The 24059-nt window shown below is 38.1% G+C and overlaps 1 protein-coding gene across 1 annotated transcript; it reads right to left on the bottom strand.

The window, feature by feature from the left end:
- Window positions 1-211: 211 nt before the first annotated feature.
- LOC115683576 (protein NRT1/ PTR FAMILY 5.2-like) lies at window positions 212-5329 on the bottom strand. The gene is made up of 4 exons (XM_030608110.2): window positions 5075-5329; window positions 2950-3167; window positions 1541-2106; window positions 212-1263 (listed from the first exon to the last, which is right to left on the bottom strand). The coding sequence occupies exons 1-4, from the start codon at window positions 5190-5192 to the stop codon at window positions 372-374; spliced, it is 1794 nt and encodes a 597-aa protein (XP_030463970.1). The 5' UTR covers window positions 5193-5329; the 3' UTR covers window positions 212-371.
- Between the last annotated feature and the right edge of the window lie 18730 nt (window positions 5330-24059).

Here is a 24059-nt window from a genome sequence, read left to right as displayed (position 1 = left end):
ATATCTATCATATGCAATTTAGTTTGTTGTTCTATCATAATAGTTGAGTGAAAATGGATCGATCATCTCTCTTTAACTGACATATATAACGATTGAAATATCTTGTACAATGAATTGCCGGAGTTTTGACCATCTGATACTAAAAGCAATTGCGAACCTGGAGTGGTCATTCGAATGTCGCCTTTGAACTCGACGGCGCGCAAACGAGAAAGAAGTATAAACATCATCATCATCTGTGTATAAATGTTAAGCTACGCTACGATGCGACGGCAAGAGCCGTACAAGTGCTGGATATTCTACACCAGGTAGACCTTAGGCTATAAGCATTGTTTCACTATCATCTATTCGTTGCAAACCCGAGCGGTGACATTTTACCTATCACAGAGCTGTGTCACTGGCACTTCCTGGTTATGTACCTTCTCCAGCCCTTTTAATTCTTCCTTGAGCACCACCATCGAATCCGAGACCTCAGCGCGATACACATAGAGTTTCGCCACGAACAGGAAGAACGCAAAATTCAGAATATTGAGCACCACGAAGAAGGCATAGTAATAGTCGAGGTGCGACGCATTCAGGTTGTTTAGTATCCACCCACGGTGGCCGTGCCTTTTGGTGATGTGCGACACCGTGGAGAGGAGGAAGCTGCTGAGGAAGTTCCCGATTCCCAAGGTGGTCATTGAATAAGACGTGCCCAGGCTCTTCATGCTCTCCGGCGCTTGGTCGTAGAAGAACTCGATCTTTGCTACTTCCAGGAATGCGTCGGCTGTTCCCATGAGCACGAATTGAGGAAGCAGGATGAAGATCGTCAGTGGTATTTGTCCTCCCGATTCAACCAAATTGTGTTCCGTAGCCACTCGGAGCCTCCATCTCTCGGTGAAGGACGCCACGGTCATGATCACGATGTGGAGGACGAGGCCAATTCCCATCCTGTGAAGAAGACTGATGCCTCTCGGGTTCTTGGTCCATCTTTGCATGATCTTGACGAAGAAGCGGTCGTACAACACAACAGAGACGAGCATCGAGATGGTCACGAATCCAGATAGACTCGCCGGGGGGATCTTGAAGCTGCCGATGCTCCTATCTAAGGTAGTTCCTTGCTTGACAAAGAGGGTATTGATTTGAGCCACCATGCAGCTCGGGACGAAAGTCGCAATCAGGATCGGGATCATCCGCAGCATTTGTTTCGTCTCCTCAACTTGGGTGACCGAGCATAGTTTCCACGGAGAAGTCGTCCCGGTTTGGACGCATGCTTTGTTCAAGAATCTGCATGGAGAGTGAGCCACACAGCGAATCAAAAGGCTAACTCCAGATATGAATCATCCTTGTTTTACTTCGTGAAGACACTTCTATGAGTGCACAACTATGAAACTGAGGAATCTACATATGAATTTATGGACGAACTTGATTTGAACACACATGAGATGTGACAGTATTTGATGATAGCTATGGCTTTTGGAAAACTAATATTTCAATGGACAGCTGAGGGATAAGTCTTTCAGATGGGAACACGGAAGAGATAGAATTTGATGCAAATTCTTACCTCAAGGTTGGTGTTGAGTCGATCCTGAATTTCCCCTTCTTGGCATACTCTTGTGGGTCAAGCTCATGAAGCTCCTTCGGATCACTCGGGACCCGCACGCTCCACTTCCTTCCGGCGGCCACGATGACCCGGGCCATCCTTGTGAACGGGCTGCCAGCAGGCACCCGGTGCCGGTAGTAACGGGTCCCCGCGAGGAAGATCGCAATCGAGATTGCGAGCCCGAGGGTGGGGAGCCCGTACCCGAGAGCCCAGCCCACGTTGTCCTGAATATACACCAGGACGGTGTTGGCAAAGAGGGTCCCAAAGAAGATGCTGAACATCCACCAGTTGAAGAAGGACAGCTTGTGGCCCTTCTCCTTTGGGTCGAAGTCGTCAAACTGGTCCGCGCCAATCGTCGAGATGTTGGGCTTGGTCCCGCCGGTCCCAACCGCCAGCGTGTACAGTGCGCCGTAGAAGATGGCGAGGTGCAATGTGGAGGCCTTCTCACAATCACCGACGTTCGCTGCCGAGCACGGAGGCGGTTTGAGGCCGGGAAGCGAGACCGCCAGGGTCAGCACCAACATGCCCTGCATGAAGTAAGCTAGACATGCTTAATTATCTCGTCCATGACGAAAAAGACTATTCAATATGTTGTATAAGACGCTTTCTCTACATTACAATGTACCAAATGCTCAACGACCAATTTTATATAGTCTATAATAATGATAATACATGGCTTATTCCCTATTAAACTTAAACTATAGACTTTATTATCTCTAGCCAGTCATATTTTGTAGCATTAGTCAGTCACTAATTTTGTAATTAAGTTTAAACATTCCCTAATTTTCGAGTTCGCACGTGATCTTCACATCCTAAAATAGACAGAACAGTATTCCCACACGTATTCCCTTGGAAGTATACGATGGAATAGTAGGTTGGTTCTTACTAGGATAAGCAAGGACCACCGAGGAACATGGCGACAACCTCCGAGTCGATAGAGTTCATATCATCAAAACGGCGGTCCAATTTGTCCTTAACGTGGATTACTTTTTATTAATTTATTTAGCACCGAATAACTTCTTGTGCCAGAAATTTTTTTGAAGCATTTTGAGTCGTTCACGGAAAATTATTCCCTCATTTTATTTTTCAACCTTGGACTTTTGGGATAACGTGGATTAATAACCAGTGAGTGGCTAGAAAATTAAAATATTCTTGGCCGGCAAATACAACCAAGAATCGTTCTCGATTTCCATATGAAGCACGAGGAATTGGATCTTATGTACAACCCAAACTGCTACAACTATAGTATATAGCATGTGGGAATCCGATAACGACTCTATAAGGGAACGCTAAAAAGGTTGTGGCCGAGTCTGACGATGACTACTATAAGTTTCCACACACGCTCTGACGGCAATGCGGATGGCACGTACCGTGAGATAGATGGCGGACGCGACGATGAAGGTCCAGTAGCGGCCGAGGTGGGCGTCGGCGACATACGCGCCGAGGATGGGCGTGATCCAGACGGTGCCGACCCAGTTGGTGACATTGTTGGCCGACGTGACCGTGCCTTGGTGGAGCTTCTTGGTCAGATAGAGCACAAGGTTGGACGAGATTCCATAGTACGCCATCCGCTCGAAGACTTCATACACTGCACCCAATTTAGTCAACAAGTCAACGCAAAGACCAACGAAACAAAAAAAAAACAAAATACAATAAAACAAGCCAAATTGAATAATTGCGGCTAGGCTCTATCTGATCTGCATTACTACCACCATTCAAATTCTCAGGGATAATATACATAGGATTTTCGATTTTTCGCTAAAAACAGAAGGTTTTTTTAGACGGGTTCGAACGATAGCAATACGAAAAATGATTATAAAAAACATGACACGAGACGGGGTTGCGTGATTCAGTAGACTTAATTGAAATCGACTTACCTAATATGTTCAAGTACAATACATGACCATAGAATCATGGAAAATGAAGGAAGGAAAGTGCAAGGTACACATGGGGCTTGCGTGATTCAACGGACAAAATGGCCAAAAGAAGATTGTAACCATGTACTGTTTATTTCCAATTGAAGATGCATTATTATCAGAGGAATCTTAGAAGAAATGGGTCAAACAGATGCTTCGCTCTATGATTTGGACTTAGTGTTGAGCAGCTAGCTTATTCACTGTTTAGGATTAGACCAAAGCCGACAATTAGGGACAGCAAAGATGTGACAAAATGTCAATTTGTGGTTTGATTATTCTATGGGGAGAAGATGTTACTGGCTTTCTTCAGCATCTTCTGGTTACATCTCGACTGGTTATAATCTCTGTAGGGTAGAATTTCTCACGGGGAAGTCAAAATTTAGGTTCGAATTTTTGTACTTTCTTGAGATAATTATGGTCCAAAGCAAATGGAAGCTTCTCATATTGCTTGACTTTTAGGGCAGTGGATATATGAACTAGCCAATCAATGGGGGTATTCTTCTGATTACCACTATCGTTAATTGGACAAAGTACCATATTCTAGATTCACATCATGGTTTTAATGGGCATCTAAGGAAGACTTTGTGAATGCCAAGGTACTTTCAGTAGGTTGCAAAATTGAATATGGAAGATTTGCTAGCCCAACTAACTATTTATGGGGCAGATCTTGTTTACTTTTTGGAGAATAATAATGGCCACTGGTACCCTATCGGGAAAATGGAGTTGTGTCTTTATTGTGTATTTTTGCAGCTCAACCTACTTCTTCTGCAAGTCTTAAAGCCATGAAGAAGAGAATTTTGCATATATGGTTGCTTTCACTCAATCTTGACACCCACTTTGGAAGGAGCAATACTTAGCATGATCCCGATTATCTGGATCGAAGTCAGATCGAATTTTCGCGGGTCCACATCGAGGCCTGCGAAAGAATGCGAACGGTCCACACCCAATACGTATATTTCGACTGTGATTGAATATGTTCATCGTATTAGCAATGATGCGTTTATATGTTTTTCCTTTTTTCTGCACAAACATTCAATCTCTATGCACAGTTCTCTTCCATGAAACTAAGGTTAAATTGAAATATTGACAACCCAAATCAAGCGTTCAACATCATGCTAGGAGAGCACACCAGTAAAGGATGGAAAGAGAGACAAATGGACAAGCACGAGGCACAACCTCCAAAGCAACAAGTTGAAGAAACGACTTATTACTTCAGCAATTTATTATTTCATGTCTGCGGTTCACATTTCAATGATAATAATGGGAGGTTGTCGGTTAGGGTTATCTTTCCAGCTATGCTCAACACCCAACACGAGTCATTCACGCATTTGCAAGGCTCACACCTAAATCATCAAGAAAGTCCAGGAAAGAAACTCAAAAAGGAAAAAGCAGCTCCAAAGTATGTGGAAGAGCATGATGCATACCATTCAAGTCCAACCAATCAGCACAACCCACAAAAAGCACATCAAACAAGCACAAGAAAACAACAACTCTCTTCACCCCATGAAGAAGACTGACTTCCCCATCACTCACATGTAATGCGCAGAGAGAGAGAGAGAGGGAGAGAGAGAGAGAGTACCAACGACGAAGGAGCAGGCGGTCCATCCGCCGCGCTTCGACCGACGGACAGGATTCCCCCGGAGATCGACGGTTCCATCTTGGGTGTAATCATCAGCTCCTTCTTCCACTAGTGACATTCTCTACAAGTATATAAGATATGAGCTTGTGTTTCTCTGGGTGTTGCACAGTACAAGCTCTTACGGTGCTACAAGCTATCTTCTACGAAGAGCTTTGCAACCCCCAAGTCCACCCTTTTATAGTCAGTCCTCCACAAATTCGACTCTCTCTCTCTCTCTGGCTTCAGCTGAGTTTGACTTTCCCATCTCTCACCTCGGACGGCTTGCAATTATCATAGGTACCCCGATCGGGAAATGACACAAACACCCTCCCCCATGTCGACGTTCTACTTTTGTCTTCTTCTTGCTAGTTGGCCTTTTATTTTTCTTTTCCTCTGTTCTTTAAGAGATCTCACCTCGTACGTAAGTTTAATTACATGATTATGGCCATTTTTATTATGGACGGGTTTGGCGGATCTATAGTCTATACTAGTCACTAGCGTATACATGTAGGTGTGTGAGCATTAGGAAAAGGAATTGCCCAAAATTTTCTTATTTTTTCGTTTGCCTTTATAAATATAGGTCACATTAAGAAGAAGAAGGTGGAGGAAGATAGGAATCATATCCGAGACCTCTCGATATTGTTAAGAAAAGATCATCTTATGTCTAAATTTCCAACATAGTTGTTAGCGCAGTCAATAAGGAAAATCCATGGAGTAGTCATATGATGCTTCTCGAAGGTAATTTAGAATTGAGCATAACCTATCAATCTCATGCCGGATGAGCAATGAGTTGTGATGTTATTTGTAAGTAAAATTTATCATACAAGTCCTCATGCATACTCATGATGATCGTTTCACCTTATGTAAGATGCGACAAATCATTTCAAAATTGTATATATACTTCAACCTCTCCTTTCTGGACTTTGCCCAAGCCGAACACATTGCTGGCTCGTTCATCAATTGGATAATGATTTTATAGGGGTATGTAGTTAAGTTATCTGGACTTGGCCTGCCAAGGCAGGATTTCATGACCTAACTTTTTGGCAAGCCCAATCGCAACCCCTTCAAACCGAAGAGGTATTTTATCATTGGTCGCACGACTGATGTGGCATTACTAACCAAACACATTTTTGGAGTGATATGTCCCAAATTATTTTTAAGTTTGAATTTGAAAAGTTCACCTTTTGTTGGCCGACTTCTCACGTGTCATCTCTATGAAGATTGCTTGTCATATATGAAATGCATTCTCCCTCCACACTTGCCCATTATTTCTTTCTCTAATAGTTTTCAGCTGTGTGCTTTGACAAAAATTTCACGGAAGCATAGTAACAGTGAACAACCTACCACTGTTGTTCTCCTCTCTCTCTCTCTCTCTCTAACTATATATATGATATATATAATTAGTCAACTGAGACCGGTATGCTATCCCACATACATAGCCCTTCTCTCAACCTTTCAAAGGGATTGTCTATTACTCTTTAGAGAACTATTAATTTATACCATAAGGCTTTCAAGCCTAAAAAATTTTCTAATTCACTAGACCTACAAAGTGGTAAGTAAAGAACACACCCACGGGCGAGCTCAACAGCATTAGTGTCGAGCTCGTTGCCTATGGCAGAGCTTTGCTTGGTGCATCGAGCTCCCTCTCCCTGAGCTTCTAAATTTGGATTTGGAGGCTTGGCGCCGACTTCATGGTGGTTGAGCCTAGAAGCAGGCATGATGTCGACCTCTATTGCAGTCGACGAGCTCAGTTGTGGCACAAGCTCCTCCATCGCTAAGCCAGGCAGAGAAGATGATGATGACCAAGCACGAGCTTTCTCGCAATTTATGAACTAAGTTGTAGACGATGAGGGTAATAGAGAGAGATGACAATGATGACGAGCAGAGACACAGTTCGGTATGGGGTGGTGGTTCATCGATGACGATGAAGATGAAGGATGGTGGTGGCCCATTTGTTGATAAAACAAATTGCGACATGCCTTGTCCCATATCAAAAAGATGTGAGTATGTGGCGGTTATCTTTTATTTGTTCAATTGATAAAAAGATATGAGTGTGTGTCTATTCAATTGACTTTTTTTTTCAATGGTTATTTTCTTTATTTATTTTTAATTTCGAATTTATAGTTACAAAATGAATAATTGTGTCCTTTTGAAACAATATTTTTGTTTACAAAAGGGTTTCGCTGTTTATTATCAACGTTTTTGGTTTAATAACTAACTCTCTCATTTTTTCGTCTCTTCTCAAAAAAAAAAAAAATACAGCCATTGTTTTCAATTGTTTCCCTTTTGAAAGTTCTTGGAGAAATAGCATAATTACTATCTGGTATTCTCAATTAAGACTTTGTTGTATCCTGAAGGATTTTGGCAAGTAACCATTAACAACCAAGCGGTGCAAACAATTCCTTAAAAACAGTGCATTCGCGCCTCAAAGTCTGATTCCATTTTTCCCAATTGATTTTTTTCCAACAATTTTAAGGAATTATTTTGGCAACAATAGAGTCGGAGTCAATCAAAGTCACGATTCTAAAGACACGACTGAACCTAGGAGAAACACTAGAGCAAGGAAATTGAAAGATTTAGGTCCATATTTTATTACTCATGTTTTCCTTGTTGAAGGAGATAGAGATAATAACGTGGTAAATAAATATTCTTTAGTATTAATTATGAGAGATGATCCTAAAAGTTTTAGTAATGCTATGTCTTCTAGTGATGCTCATTTTGGGAAAGAAGTTATAAATGATGAAATTGACTCAATTATGTCCAATAATACTCGGGTATTAGTAGATTTACCAAAAGGATGTAACCAATTGGGTGCAAATGGATTTTCAGGAGAAAAGATAATTCCAATGGTTCTATCCAAGCCTTTAAGGCTAGATTAGTGGCCAAGTGGTATAGACAATATAAAGGAATAGATTATTTCGATATATATGCTCCTGTAGCATGCATAACATCTATTCGAATTCTTTTTGCATTAGCATCCATTTTATTCTCTTTGCATTCATCAAATGGATGTCAAAATTGCATTTTTAAATGGAGATTTAAATGAGAAAATTTACATGGAACATCCTGATGGTTTTGTTCTTCTTGGAAATGAGAGGGAAGTATGTAAGCTAGTTAAATCAAACACCAAAGTAGTGGCATAAAAAATTTGATTCAGTTATATTGTCTAATAGTTTCAAACATCATAGTGCTAATAAGTGTATTTATTCTGAATTCACTAAAGACTATGGTGTTTTAGTTTGCTTATACGTTGATGATATGCTTATTTTTAGAATCAATATGACCGAAGTCATTGAGACTAATAAGTATCTAACTTCCATATTTAAAATGAAAGATTTAGGTGATGTAGATACTATATTGGGTATTAAAATTAAAAAAACATAGTGAGGGTTATTTTTTGAGCCAAAGTCATTACATTGAAAAAATATTAAACATTTTGGTTTCAAAGAAGTGAGCACTCCATTTGACTCAAGTATTAAGTTAAATTATAATATCGATAGAGCAGTAGAACAACTTGAATTTGCGAGTGATATAGGATCTTTAATGTATGCACTGCATTGTACTATTAATTCAAGTATAGAACATTGAAAGTTGTTACTAGAATTTTTGGTTATCTTAAGAGAACTTAAAATTTGAGATTGTTCTATAAAGATTATCCGATGTATTAGAAGGATACATCGATTCTAGTTGGATTACAAGTGTGGGAGATAAACATCTACTTCTGGATGGATTTTCATATTTGGGCGAGCAAGAAACAAACATGTATAACACACTCAACCATGGAATCTGAATTATGGATTAGAAATTTGTTGTTGGATATCAAAGTATGGTCTAGTCCCATGCCTTATATCCATTGTGATAGTCAAGCTACTTTGGCAAGAGCTTATAGTAGCACTTATAATGGAAAGTCTAGACATATCAGTCTAAGACATAAGTATGTGAGACAATTGATTCAGGATGAAACTATAACAATTGGTTATGTGATGTCAAGCAAGAATCCGGCTATCCCTTTACAAAGGCTCAACCAAGAGAGGCGGTAAAGATAACCTCCAAAGAAATGGGACTAAAACCCTTTGACTTAAATCACCAGTAATAGTAACCTAACTAAAATACTAGTATATTACTAGTTACAAGATTTAATGGGTAAAAACAAGTTACTGAAAGTGATTATTTGATATTGATATTAGCCCGGACATGAGAAGTCAGTATCATTTATTATGGTTTTTGTAGACTGAGTTATATTCTTAATTAAGTATAGGGTTAATACCACAGAAAATCTTAAATCGGTACACATGTGACAAATTTATCCCAAACTAATTTTTTAACCACTAAAAACTCTAAACTGGTACACCTATGACAAATTTACCCTCCGTTAAATTTTACTGTCAAATTGCTGAGTTAAATGACACGTGGCAGTTGACAGATGTACCGGTTTGAGGTTTTACCATCCATTTGTCGTAGTTGTACTAGTTTGTGGTTTTTTTGTATTAATCCAATTTAACGGAAGGTAAATTTGTCACAAATATACCAATTTGGGATTTTTTGTGGTCAAAAAATTAGTTTGTGATAAATTTGTCACATGTGTACCGATTTGGAATTTTTGGTGGTCAAAAATTAGTTTGGGGTAAATTTCTCACAAGTGTACTGGTTTGAGATTTTTTGTGGTATTAACCCTTAAGTATAATACAAATTAGTAATGTGTTTATTAATAACGAAACACATGGTAAATACTTTACCTATATGAGCTTAGAAGTGGTACTGCTTCTTACGAAAGTTAGGATTACTTTCAAGAGAGATCATGAAACAGGAACAAGCACAAGACCATAATAGTATCAAGTAAATTATAGAGCTTCTTGTTGAAACAAGAGGTTAGTGTATGTGCGTTATATCCAATCATATTATTAAAGTAGCAAGTTTAAAGCTCCAACTACTTGTAACTTCTATAGAATTTTTAGATACTAGCACTCAATAAATGTTTAACTCGAAAAAGATCTTTATGTATGTATATTAATCTTATGGAAATTTTGGCTATATATTTTTGTAATTTTTGTTTTACGAACAAAGTGGGGGATTGTTGGTAGTTTGTTTGTAAATCAAACTAAGAGGTGTCTTGTCCCACATCAAAAAGATATGAGTGTGTAATGGTTATTCAATTGATGTAAAGATATGAGTGTGTATCTGTTCAATTGACGGTTTCTTTTCAGCAATTATTTTTTTTTAAATTTGAATTTAAAATTGAAAAATGAATAGTTGTATCATATTGAAATAGTATGTTTGTTCACAAAAGGGTTTCGCTATTTATTATCAACATTTCTGGTTCAATAACTACCTCTCTCAATTTTTCGTCTCTTTCTCGAAAAAAAAATAATACAGCCATTATTTTCAATTATTTCCCTTTTGAGAGTTCTTGGAGAAATATCATAATTGCTATATTATATTCTCGTTTGAGAATTTGTTCTATCCTTGAGCATTTTGTCAGTAATTATTAGCAATCTTGTAGGGAAAATAATTCCTCAAAGATAATGTATTCATGCCTCAAAATCTGATTCCATTTTTCCCAATTGATTTTCTCCCAACACCATTTTCATCTGTGGTTGAGGGGCTCAAGAGAGAGAGGAAGAGAGAGGAATGTGTGTTTGGTAATAAGGTTTTGCTTGGTTTCGATTGGGCGTGCTACAGCTGAAATAAAAAAGGACACGTGTAGCAATCTTAGGTGTGACTGTCAACATAGCTTTAACCTTTAATTCCATGTTAGCAAGTAATGTGGATTTATTGCTAACCTGAAATTGCCACGTGGACAACTAATGGTGACTTTGGACAACAATCTATTGGGGCCAGATTTGAGATTCAAGTGAAACTTGATAATTTTTATGAGTCAAAAGAAAGATTTAATCAGGATTGAGACTCGACGTAAGATTTATGTTCTTTTAGGAAATTAGATCCTTTAGCAACATCTCTTGTTGACTTCCACTTCAACAACAAATAAACTGAGTTGTAAAATTTCATGAAAAGTGAAATTAGAGGTTTTTTTCCTCTTTCCTTTTTTGATTTTGTGGTAATAATCTCTACAAAATTTGAATTTAAGCACTACACAATGGGTGCGTTTGGTTGGACTTTACCAAAGGCCTTTGGGGCCCTAAAGACCTTCAGCAAAAAGAAATAGGTGTTTGGTAAACACTTTTGGGAGAACTTTGGTGTGATAGTCTGGATTTAACTCAGGGAGGTATTGTTCGCTTTGGCCCGTTCCATACCGAGTCTCACGATTTTGTCCTTTGGCGTACAGGCAGGCAGTTTCCTAAGAGGTCACCCGTCATGGTAGTGCTTTAGCCTGAGCATGCTTAATTTGGAGTTTCAAAGCAAAGCTTGAAGTTATATCAAAAGGCGCCTCTGTGAGTTAATTCTAATTTTCACATGATATATATATATATATATATACACACCATGAATGGCCAAGGATCTGGAGATTATAAATAGATTAGAAAAGAGTATAGAATTAATCTGACCGTTTACGTTTATTAGAATTGGATTTATAAAGCATATGAAAGAAGGATATTGGTTCAATGTTTCTGATGTAATCGTAAAAATCAGAAAGTTTTACAAAGGTTTGTATAATATGTTAAATAATTCTAATGTAAGAGTGATTATATATAAAAATCTTACTAAATAAAGAAACGATTTATAAATAAAAATTAGATTAAATAAAAAGATGAGCATTATAAGCTATACAGAGACCATAAGCAACATATAGAATGAGAAGTAAGATCACTAAACCAATCATGTAGGTGGTTAAGATATGCAGAAATAAAAAGGGCAAAACAGTAAGAAGAAGTGAATTGCTTTTAAGTAAAAGACAGATCGGCCATAGGCAATTCAATCAGCCAATTGTAGGCTATGTAAATTAAATTGCTCTAAATTAAATTGCAATTAAATAAAGATTACTGGTATATAAACAGTATTAAAAGATTACAACTGAACTGCAAGTATTAAAGGTACAAGTGCGAAAGTAAATAAAAGCCTTTGTGTTCTCAGATTATGAGCAAGATCTGAAACATAAGGAGGTTCAGGGATATAGGGATGCTTTTGAACTTACTGGTTATTCAAGGGATATGGAAAGGTTGAAAGGTTTATTGAGATTTATGATCTCTTATTCTTCAAAGAAGGATTGAGGAAATCTGAAGAAACTTACTATCTATACCACTGATATTTGGAAGAGGAGGAGCACTTGTAGATGCTTCTTCAGAATTATTCAAAGGAATGTTAGGAACAGTGTCTATAGATCTTCAAGAAGAAGTGGAATGTCAAGAAGGAATTGATCTGATGTCACAAGATCTTCTAGAAATATCAACAGATCTTCTGAAAAATTATATAGTTACTCTTCCTTCAGGGTGTTGAATAATATTAGTAAGATCAGAGTTTTGAATGATTTGTTGGGGAATTCGGTTTTCTAATTCCCATTGATCAGGAAGGGTCATTTGATTCCAAGGAATGGTCCTTGGAATGGTAATATTTGCTTTAGAAATATCCATTTGTAAAAGAAGAGTTTCTCTATTGGAAATCAGTTTAAAAGCTTTACTACCAAAAGCAGAATTCATTACTTTGCAATAAACTCTGTAAATAAGAGTTATGGGGATAGAACCTTCAGCTATAGAGTAATTATGAGTTTTTATTTGAAGAGTCAGAGATTTTAAAATATTTTTATCTTTAAGGGAAACGGTAAGACCGGGATGACTATCAAAATGAATTGGTCCACTGCATAGACTTGTTTCTACAGCTCCGAGAATAGATTCATCATATTTTAAAAGTCTCGCATCTCTTAAAACAAGAAGCAAAGAAGTATCTAAACCTTCTTTAGTAAGGGGTTTAGCACCAACCTATACTAATCATATATGCATATAATTCCATTTTATGGAATGTTTCTTTATAGAATCTTTATTCAAAAGCTGTATTGAAGCAAAATAATTAGAAAGTGGTACATCTCTTTCTTCAGTAACAATGATATAATCATTGTGTCCAAAAATTTTAAACTTTGAATGCTCATAAATTTGGTTAAGCTTGATTTTTGGATAGATCCAATTTTCGATAGATTTATTAAAATCTTCTATGCTAATTTCTTCTCTATTTACTGGTCCTTGATCTGAGAACATTTGTGATAAAGAACTAAAGGAAGACTCGGATCTTCTTAATAAGTTCATTGCAAAAGATTACTTTCTTCTTTCCAAATGATCTCCAACAATGCTGACCAATGGACTCACTACCCCACTAGGTTTTACTGTCGGGACCACATCCAACAACAAATCATTTAAAAATATCTCCACGAAGGAAATCGTCGTAACTGCCAATGATCTTAATATAAAATATATTTATCTACCCCTTGGCTCTGATACCATGAATGGCCAAGGATCTGGGGATTATAAATAGATTAGAAAAGAGTATAGAATTAATCTGACCGTTTACGTTTATTATAACTGGATTTATATATATAACTCACATCGCTCTCCCCATTTTCGGTGTGCAATTCAGTTCAATTCTGCCCCCTTCGTCATCCTAGAAGCCCGTCAAGAGCCGCTCGTTATCCGGATCCTCGGGCCTCAACGACCACTCTCTGCCCTCGTTAGACCGGGTCATTACATTTGGGGAGATGCATTATATTTCCAAAGTCCTCCAAATGCCTTTTTCTCAAGGCCGCTCCTCACCATCCTTTACGTCTTCACGATAGCGACGTTGCATCAATGTGGCCATCTCTTTTTTCGAGCACGAGTAAACTTTTGTCGGATTTTGCCAAAGGTCTTTGACAAAAAGAACAGGTGTTTGGTAAATACTTCTAGGAGAACTCAGGGGAGATGCATTGCATTTTAAATCCTCCAAAGGCTCTTTTTTCTCAAGACCACTCCTCACCATACGACTTCATCATGACAGCAACGTTGAGTCAGCGAGACCCATCTCTCTTTTCGAGCACAAGTAAACTTTTCGAGCAAAAGACGATTGATATGTGAGCCAAGTATCCAACCAAGCGCGTCGACCAATTCCTTGTTCGCACATGGTTGTTCACAGAGTTGATGTTGACCCTTTTGGTTCTCCCAGTTTGGCTCGAGAGAAACGGGAATCGAAACTCAATTTTTGCCATACCAAGTTGCTTTATAAATGACAAAATAGAACTCTCTGAGGACATGTATAAAATAACAGGGTGATTGACCATTTGCTTTTGCATAATAAACAAAATCCAGCTAAACAACGACTGTTTCTTGGACTCATTTGACAAAACCTAATGAAGTTGATGCTATTATATCAAACTTTAGACTAATCGTCCCACGTTCGATCCACGTATAGATGTCTAATAGTTAACGTAGTTATTGCAGCGCAGAATGGAAATGCAAGAACCCGACCCGATGAGATAACCCTAGTCGAACAAAAGAGAGTAAGCTATCGGCGGGAACCTTGAATCACACAAGATACAGAAATTCACTGGCCAATATTGCGCACTTTCTTGATAGGATTGAGTCACCTTGCTAATGTTGTCAATGGTGGTTGCAACATAAAGTACCAGATCTAAGTCAATGGAACTTAACATGTAATTACTTAATTTTGATTTCACGTAAGGAAATACTCCACCTGTTCACCCACTTTATAAAGAGTGAAAATTACATCCGATAGGGCCTACTCCCTAAAAATTTGCTCTTTAGGTCCAATCTCAAATTTGTCCCGAATTTTTTTTTTGTTCTAAAACTCCAACTTTCGTTGGACTCCCAAATCTATCTCCTGTTAGCATAAACATCCAAGTTGCCGTTAGTTATCCGAGGTGGTATCCACATGAAATCGGACTCAGATATTCCACAAGTACGGAGAAGAGTTGAAGAGTCTCCGAGTTCCGGCGAGCTCGTCGCCGGTGTCATCAAGTTCGGGCGCAAGTCTGGTGATTGAGATGGTGAACATGTCGCTCTTGAATCAGCATCGCTCGTACACGCCTCTCAGCACTGTCGATCCCGGCAGATCTAGGTCACGAAATTTTCTAGTCTTGTTTCCAATTTTGTGCGTAATCGGGTTGCTTATCAGTAGGAAGAATGAGGAGTAAAGGGAGCATAAAAATCCGGACATTTTGTTGTTCAAGATTTGATTAAAGCCAATCTTTGAGAGGCCATGGCCGCAATCTCGACGAAGCTTAGGTGGCCTCGAGCTTGTGACTCAAAACTCCAGTGGCAATGGCCACCGTGAGCCCAAAGCTTGATTGGCCATGGCCATGAATGTTGCGAGCTGGAAGCTCAAGCGACCATGGCCGCCGGGAGCTTAGAGCTTGAGTAGCCATAGCCGCCTCTCTCTCTCTCTCAGTTTTTCTTTGTCCTTTTCTTTTGTTTATCTTTCTATCTCTTAGTTTTTCTCTTTCTTTTCTTTTATATTGGCTTATGTGACAGCACACGTGGATGCCACATCAGATAACTAACGACGACTTGGACATTTTTGTTAACAGGGATAGATTTGGAACTCCAATAAAAGTAGGGGATTTTTTTTTGGCAAGAAAAAAAGTTTGGGATATATTTGGCAAGGAAATTAAGCCCGTTCGATAGATATTTATTTGACATGATTAATTTGTTAAAATGAGTAAGAAACGTATGTAAATATACATATATTTAATTTACTTTCTCTGTTTAGTAACGAGTAGCTTTACACCATCCTCTACAAAAATACTCGTGTGTTTCTTCTAGGTTAGACGGATTTTCTACCGACCTAGCTTGACTCTTTCCAATACACCTAATTAATTCCACAACTAGTGAACCCGGTACCAAGAAAAGTCAATCAAATCATATCTTTATAAATGAGAAGGTTAGTTGGCTTTTTGACCATTGTTATTAACATGTATGCAATCGTAATAGCAAGTATCGGGTCGCTTTAATTGAAAATAGGTTAAACATGGACATCGCATACCTCCCATATATCGTCATCCCTTAGTTCAATAAAGAAAAATCATGTTCTCTTCTCTACCAATTATTTCGTTCTCGCGCACGAAAGAGTGAGTTTTCCTCCTCCTCCCGGCGGCGACAGCGACTGTTTCCTCACTAGAATGCGTATCTAGATGAAATTCCCTATGACCCGCAATCCTTCCTAATTTCTCCCTACGTCTCTGAATCTTAGTGCCCACTTTGAAGCTACGAACGAGGCGGTTTTGTCGCCACATTGTCACTCGTCGCGACTCTTTGCCTCAGCTCTCGAATGGAGATTTAAGTGCCAGAGCCGAGACAAATTTATCCTGGGATCGATCAACTAAAGGCACAACTTACATTCATACACAAACAGTTATTCCGATCGCAGTATGTATATCAAAGCCAACTCCAAAAGTGGGCAAAACTACCAAAGGTGAAATTCATGGGGTAGAAATTAAACGGTGTGCTAAATGAATGAGTACAAAACATCATTTTTGTTAAAGCACTTGAAAAATCGGTATCTCTGAAAAATCTAAAAATATTGTTATCATGAGTCTACATTAATCGTATCACAAACCTACAAATTTTGCATATAAAACTTATTTCGATCTTAATATTGTTAAGAAAATGAAACATATGACGATTGAGTTTTATTATTACCTCGTCCTATCAAATGATGTACTAAACGAATATTACATTTGTTCATATGAATATGAGATGGAGTAATTATATTTGCGAAGTCAGGAATATTATGTTGTAATTGGCATCTTACATATTTATTAGACTAACAAAAATGTATGACATGAGAAAAAAAAAATTATACCTAAACACAATAATGTTTTCTTGTATCTACTTTAATGATAGTTAAGGTTTTTCATCTTCCCAAACAAAAGCAAAGATACAAGCATATGGTCCGAAAACAATTATTTAATGATAAGCATGGACCATGCGCAATCTTTTTCCAACCAGCACCACTTTCTATTTGGGACCTCTCTTTCGGAGCCGGACACAAAACGATTCTCAATTTCTTCAAGGAGGTGAGGTAGTGCATCCCATCGGACAAACACGTTAGACCTGGGCAACCAATAACACAAAGCTCTTGGATCAAAGAGAAATTGCCAATCTATTCCGGCAAACTCGTCATATTCTCACAGCGCTCAACCTTGAGAAATTGTAGAGTGGTGACATGTTGAATCCCCTTGAAAAAACGCCATTGGTTTTGGAAGTTATTTGATTCTAAGACCACGGAATTTCGTGCGGGATTGCCACTGGATGCCATGTTCATTGTTGTGGCTTGACAAGTTGAGTTCTTTACAAGTCCACATCAAGGTGCTGGAGCGAGGACAGGTACTGCATGTCATGAGAGAGACTACCTAGTTTGCCGCAATAGCAGAAGCACGTGGACTTAAGAATACTAAGGATCCGAAGTAGTGTCTCCAGCATCGAGTGCTCCATATCCACCCCACCAAAGAGATGTGGATCCTTTGATTTAAAGAGAGGGACGAATGTGGATACTAGTACTGCTTCTGATAGACAATTTGTTCATCACATGTTATTCCAATAACTTTGCGCTAACTCCACCTAATGTAAAGTATTCTATTATGGGGAACAATGGCATGGAATTCAAGTGGGGACAACCCCGTATTTGCACGGACAAAAGTTTTGGAAATGATGATTGTGAATCATACCGTAGATTATCATGATATGCTCCCATCAGTTGTCTTCTTTCCCACCATATGTTGCGACAGTGGAGGAGTTACGTATGTTAAATATGAGTATTAAACCCGTTAAAACGTGTCTAATTGTGTTGTGTTGAAACAAATGACACGTTAACAAATTAACTTAAATGTATTAATTCGTGTTTAAACGGGTTAGGCAGGTCAACTCTCGTAAGACACAATTTTAATCTTGTCATAACCGTTTATAACACAAACTCGTTTTTTTCTAAATCTAAACCTGTTTAATTGCATGTCATGTAAAAGGATCTTGTTGTGAGAGAGAGAGAGAGAGAGAGAGTTTGTTTGAGTGAGTGAGTGAGATCGAAATTGAGATCGGTATTTAAAACTCTTCCCATATGTACGATTACGATAATGACATGTACATTTTGTTTAAAGGTGCATGCCACAGTCACAAGCCCCCACATGAAAAACACGAGAGAAAGCCTGAACACAACACAAAGTGGTACCCACCACACTAGCTAGATTAAAAAATTTAGAAAAACTAATTCCATCACGTTTCTAATGTTTCTTCGCGTAAAATTGCTTGCAAATCCCGAGCATAATGATCTTAATGCATAGATTGTTCGTTTTCTACATTGTGCGGTAATGGTCCCCTTTTGCACTCGGAGTTATGCCACCTGAATTTTCATTATGCATAGGTTAGCACACCAGCTTAAGAGAATCATGTAATTGAATGACCTATGAAATTATCTGGCCAAAATAGCGATCCATTGGATAAAACAACACATTAAAGTGAATTTAGCCAATTATAACAATTTTTAAGAATTCCTAGAATATGAATGAGTTATTTAATCAAATCAGCTGGTTCCATGACGAAACCAAAACCAAATCAAAATTGAGGGCTATAAGGTCAGTTCTCATAATTGTGAACCGACCCATCTAAAATCGATCATCCCTAGATGTCGCCACCCCTCCTCTCTCTCTCTCTCTCTCTCTACTTTTTTTCCTTTAAACTTGAAGTCTTTCTTTAAAAAAAATTCAGCCCTTTTTTTATGCGATGCTACATAGGATAGAAAAATTAGTAAAAATGTTTGCCACATAAATAATGACTCTATATGTGATCTCACCTCATACATAATTTGTAGTATATGTAGGCGTGTGAACATTAGGACAAAGAATTGTCCCAATTTTCTTTTTTTAAAATTTTTTTCTTGTGCTTTTATACATATAACCCAAGTAAGATGGTCAATGCATCGTGATGTTGTTCATAAGTAAGATCTATCGTTACAGGTCTCCATTAATACTCATTTGATAGTTAAGACCACGTAAAACACATCGGATCATACCCACCTGCGCATGGCCGAGTTGGTGGGCGGTTTCCTTCCCTCCTCAGAGGTTCTGGGTTCGAATCCCTGCTCGGTTCCATAATTTAAGTGGGGGGCCCTGACAGTGGGTTACTGGGCTAGTCTCCCCCGAGGTATAGGCGCCCCGATTACCTGTGCGGGCTCGTCCCCGGGGAATGGTGGCGGATCCTCGATTACCTAAAAAAAAAAAAACACATCGGATCATTATAAAATTGAGTGGATATTTTGAACACTCCGTTTGGGACTTTGCCCAAATCAAACACATTGTAGGCCCGTTCATCACTTGGATGATGATTTTGGATTTGGTGGGATAGGTCGGACGTTATAATCGATTTTTTCTTTCTGATAAGGGTATGCTGTTAAGTTATGTGGACATGGCCTGCCAAGGCACAATTGCACGACCTAACTTTTTGGCAAGCCTACTCGCAACCCATCAGTATTGTATTTAAGTCACATGACTAATGTGGCCTAATTAACCAATCACATTCTGGGCAGGATATGCATCCCAAACAATTTTTACACTTGAATTTTGTAAAGCTTACCTTTTATTGACCAACTTCTCCATTTGTCACCGTATGTGATATGACTGTCATATACCAAACGCCTTTTCACTAGCTTTCAGCTGCTTGCTTTGACAAAAAATTCACCGAAACAAAACCATTTTTCTTCTATATGTTTCATTTTCATCTTCTTTTCTGTGAGCAAAACAAAATAATTACAAGATAAATTTACCCTTTTAGTTATTCCTTTTTTATGCTTTTGCCATAATCTCTCCGAAATCTGGATCAAAACGCCATAAATGCTTTACGACTTCATGACGGCAACGTTGAGTAAGCGTGACGATCTCTCCTTTCGAGCACGAGCAAAGGACGAATAAAACTGAAATCTGTAGTCCCATGTCCAACTATGCGTCGCTGACCAATTTTCCTCGTTCACACGTGGTTGTTCAGAGAGCTGTGAGATATTTAGTCGATGTTGAACCCCTTTTCTGCTCCGCAGTTTGGTTTGAAAGAAATGGGGACTGGAACTCAATTATATGCAAGTTGCCATATAGCTGACAAAATAGAAACATTCTAAGTATATAAATCATGACAGCGTGATTGACCCACTGCTTTTGCATAATCAGCAAAATCCAGCTAAACAGCGACTGTTTCTTGGACTCATTTGACAGGAACTAATCAAGTTGATGCTTTCAGATCTAACTTTAGACTAATTGTCCTGGGGTCCACATATAGACTTCTGGTAGTTCACATAATTATTGCGGCACAGAATGGAAATGCAAGAAACACGACGAGATAACCCAAGTCAAAGGAAAGAGAGTAATCTATTGGAGGAAAACTCAAAATCACAGGAGGTATAGAAATGCAGTAGTTAGATCTGTCAAAATAGGTCTAACCTATATTTAATGGGCTGAGTTGTTAAATATGTTAGTTATATTCAGTAAATGAATTTAGAATGATGAAGCTCAAAATAATATGGGTGTTTCTTTTCACCCTCACTTGATTTTGCACTTGCTCGCTCCGCGTTCTCATCTCAGTTTGGATATGAGTTTTTCTACACTGAATTAAATACGGAATTGTTTTAGTAATATGGCTCAGGTCGGGTCAAATATAAGTTCGGTATAAGTTAGGTTGGGTATGGGTCACTAGATTTATATTACATGAAAATAGGTCAATTTAGGTCGGACCATTTTCGACCCAACCTGATCCACTTGTTTGGCAGGTCTAGCAGTAGTCATTTAGGGACAATTAGATAGAATTGAGCCACCTTAGTAATGTTGTCAATGGTGGTTGCCACATAAAGCATCTAAGACTTTTAGAGCAGATTGGTGCAAACAATAACAACAACAATACATTCCTTTCGGTCGAAACAACATTAATAGAAGTAATATCAAAGTCAATAGAACTTACTATGATTTACATACATAGATACATATACATATATATATGTCATTACATTATTAACCTACTTTCTTTGCTTAGTAACGAGTTGCTTTACATCTCCTGTATAAAAACAATGGCTTTTGAACGAATCTGGTTTCCTTTCTCCCCATGTTTGGTTTTCACTCGTGCTTCTTCTAGGCTAGACGGATTTTCTTCCTACCTAACTTGACCCTTTCGAATACAGTCGCTTGATTCGTGTGATTCCACAACTAGTGAACTCGGTAACAAGAAAAGTCAAGATTTGATGTCGAATCTTATCTTTGTTGATGCAAAGCCTAGATGACTTTTGACAATTGTAACTAAGATGTATGCTTTCGCAATAGCAAGCTTTGGATCGCTTTAATTGAAAATAGGTCAAACATTCACATCTCACTTTCTAGATGGTCATCCAAAGACTTCATATATATCATCACCCGTTAGACTAAAAAAGAAAAATCATGTTAGAGCCAAGCGCAGCCTACAACTTGTGCTTTATGGGTCAGACTTGTTTGGTATCGGAACCATGGTCTCAAAGTCGAATTTCACAGCCCATCACTCATTTGTGAGATTTCCTCTCATTAAAGTGCATAATATTTTTTCCTCACTTCTTTCGTATCTATATGCATCGGATTCACATGCTTAAGTCCTCCGTCATTAAATGAACCTTTGTATGAGGGGTCATGTTAAGATATATAATATATACCGCTCAGCGGTGTATTTGTGGCCCAGAAGTCCTGAAGTAAGGAAAGGAAATAGCTAAATGTGAAATAAAAGAGATTCGCTCAGAAGTTATTTAGAGGTGTTTTGCAAAGAGTCTTTCTCGTAGATTTGGAGGTGAGATCAAACAAGAGATTGAATGTCTCCCCTCCTTATCCTCTTCCCTACCAATCATTGCATTCTTGCGCACGAAAGAGTGAGTTTTCCTCCTCCTCCCGACGACAACCGTTTCTTCACTCAATTGTGTATCTAGATGAAGCTTCCAGTGGCCCACAATCCTTTCAAATTTCTCCCTAAGTCCCTCAATCTTTGCCTTAGCTCTCGATTGGAGATTTAAGTGGCGGAGCCAAGAAAAACTTTCCTATTCTAAGACCACGGAGTTTCACGAGGGATCGCCACTGGATGCCATGCCCGTGGTTATGGCTCGACAAATGAAGTTCTTTATAAGCCCGTTTATCGAGGTGCTCGATAGAGGACAGGTACTGCATGTCACTAGCGAGACTCCTTAGTTTGCTGCAATGGTAGAGACGCATGGACTTGAGATTACTGAGGAATCGAAGTAGAATTTCGAGCATCGAATGTTCCAAATCCACCCCACCAAAGAAATGTAGATTATTTAATTTAGAGAAAGGGATAAATGTAGATACTAATGCTGCTTTTAATAAATATTTAGGAACAACCGTCACTTATTCCAACAATTTTGCGCTAACTCCTCCTAATCTAAAGTATTCTACCCCCAGGGACGATGGAATGGAATTTAGGTTGGGACAACCCCGTATTTGCACGGACGAAAGTTTTGGAAATGATGGTTGTGAATCATACCACCAATTATCATTCTTCTACCAGCTGCCTTTTTCCGAACCTTATGATGCGACGGTTGAGGAGGTACCTATGTTAAACATGAGTATTAAATCCAGTAAAACGCGTCTAATTGAGTTGTGTTGAAACAAATGACACATAGATACATTATGTTAAATGTGTCGATTCGTGTTTAAATGAGTTAAGCGAGTCAACACTCTTAAGACACAATTTTTATCTTGTCGTAATCATTTATGACACGAACTCGTTTTTTTTTTAAATTTAAACGTATTTCATTACGTCTTGTGTCATGTCGTATAAATATATCGTGTTGAGAATTGTCAATCTTAAGTATAGGGATGCAGAGAGACTTTCTTTGAGCGAGTGAGGTGAAATTGAGATACAGGGGTACTTTTAAATTCTATGTTGAGAAAACCTCCTAATATGTTTTGAAGATTGACAAAACATTCCATAAGTTTCTGTTGAATCTAACTTAAATAATTTCAAGTGATATTCATGGAAAAACAATGTTTAGATTCTGAATATCTTGTTCACGGTTTAGAGTATTCGCAGACATCATCAATGTATGTCAAGAATATTCTTAAAGCAATATGAAGAATTCGTCAAAGGCAGCAGTTGAAATTATCAAGGCTTTTTCTGATATTCGGACTCTACATATTCGAACTTAAAAAGAACTCAAAGTCAAACTACAACATTTCAAACTTTCTCAAACTCAACGATATACATTAAATGCAATGACTAGTGATCTAGCTAGGATTTCTTTATTGGAAATTATTGATCTTCAATCTTTCAAGATTGTTTTACAACGATCTAATTTAAAGCAAATCATTGAAAATTGGTTGATAATCAATCATGACATGATACTCTTACAAAATGAAAAACTCTACTTATGGAAACTCTGATTTGGTTGGATAGGCACCTGAATCCTCTAAAAGATTCTGATTTCATTATTCATTAGCTACCAAATCTTCTTCAAGCATTTGTATCCAACATAATCATTGAAAAATGATCTTCTAAAAACTGTCCAACGACTAGATTGAAAGTGAATGAGTATAAAAGGAGATCCTGAAAAGAAGAGAGATCGTGAATCTGAAATTTCAAAGTATTGAGAGCTTTAACCATACACACTTGTCTTCTTGAGCTTGAACTTTGTAATATCTGAAAAGGTTTAAAAAGAAGTTACTTTGGTATTATGAGAGGAAGTGACTCTGAAATATTGAGATCGAGAATTAACATTCTTGTCTGTAACATATGATTGAGTCATTAGTGAAATTCAGCCAGTAGGCTATCTGTGTGGAGAGTGGACGTAGGCGTATAAGCTGAACCACTATAAATTTGTGTGCAAATTCTCTTATCCTTCAACTATTGTCATTTATCTTTGCATATTGATATACTACATCTGAGCTTTGTTCAGACTCTTAGTTCACTCAAATTTGACAATATATATCTTGATTGTTTTAATTCTGCTTTAATTTGTCAAATTTGGGTATATTCACCTATTCACCCGTGATAATTAATAGCCACATCATTCT

The sequence above is a fragment of the Syzygium oleosum genome, unplaced genomic scaffold, assembly GCF_021117445.2.
Source record: "Syzygium oleosum isolate NSW1041296 unplaced genomic scaffold, Sole_v2.1 Sole_v2.01, whole genome shotgun sequence".
NCBI classification, from domain to species: Eukaryota; Viridiplantae; Streptophyta; class Magnoliopsida; order Myrtales; family Myrtaceae; genus Syzygium; species Syzygium oleosum.
The sequence above is the reverse complement of the archived record's forward strand: the minus strand, read 5'-3'. Positions and strand labels throughout refer to the sequence as shown.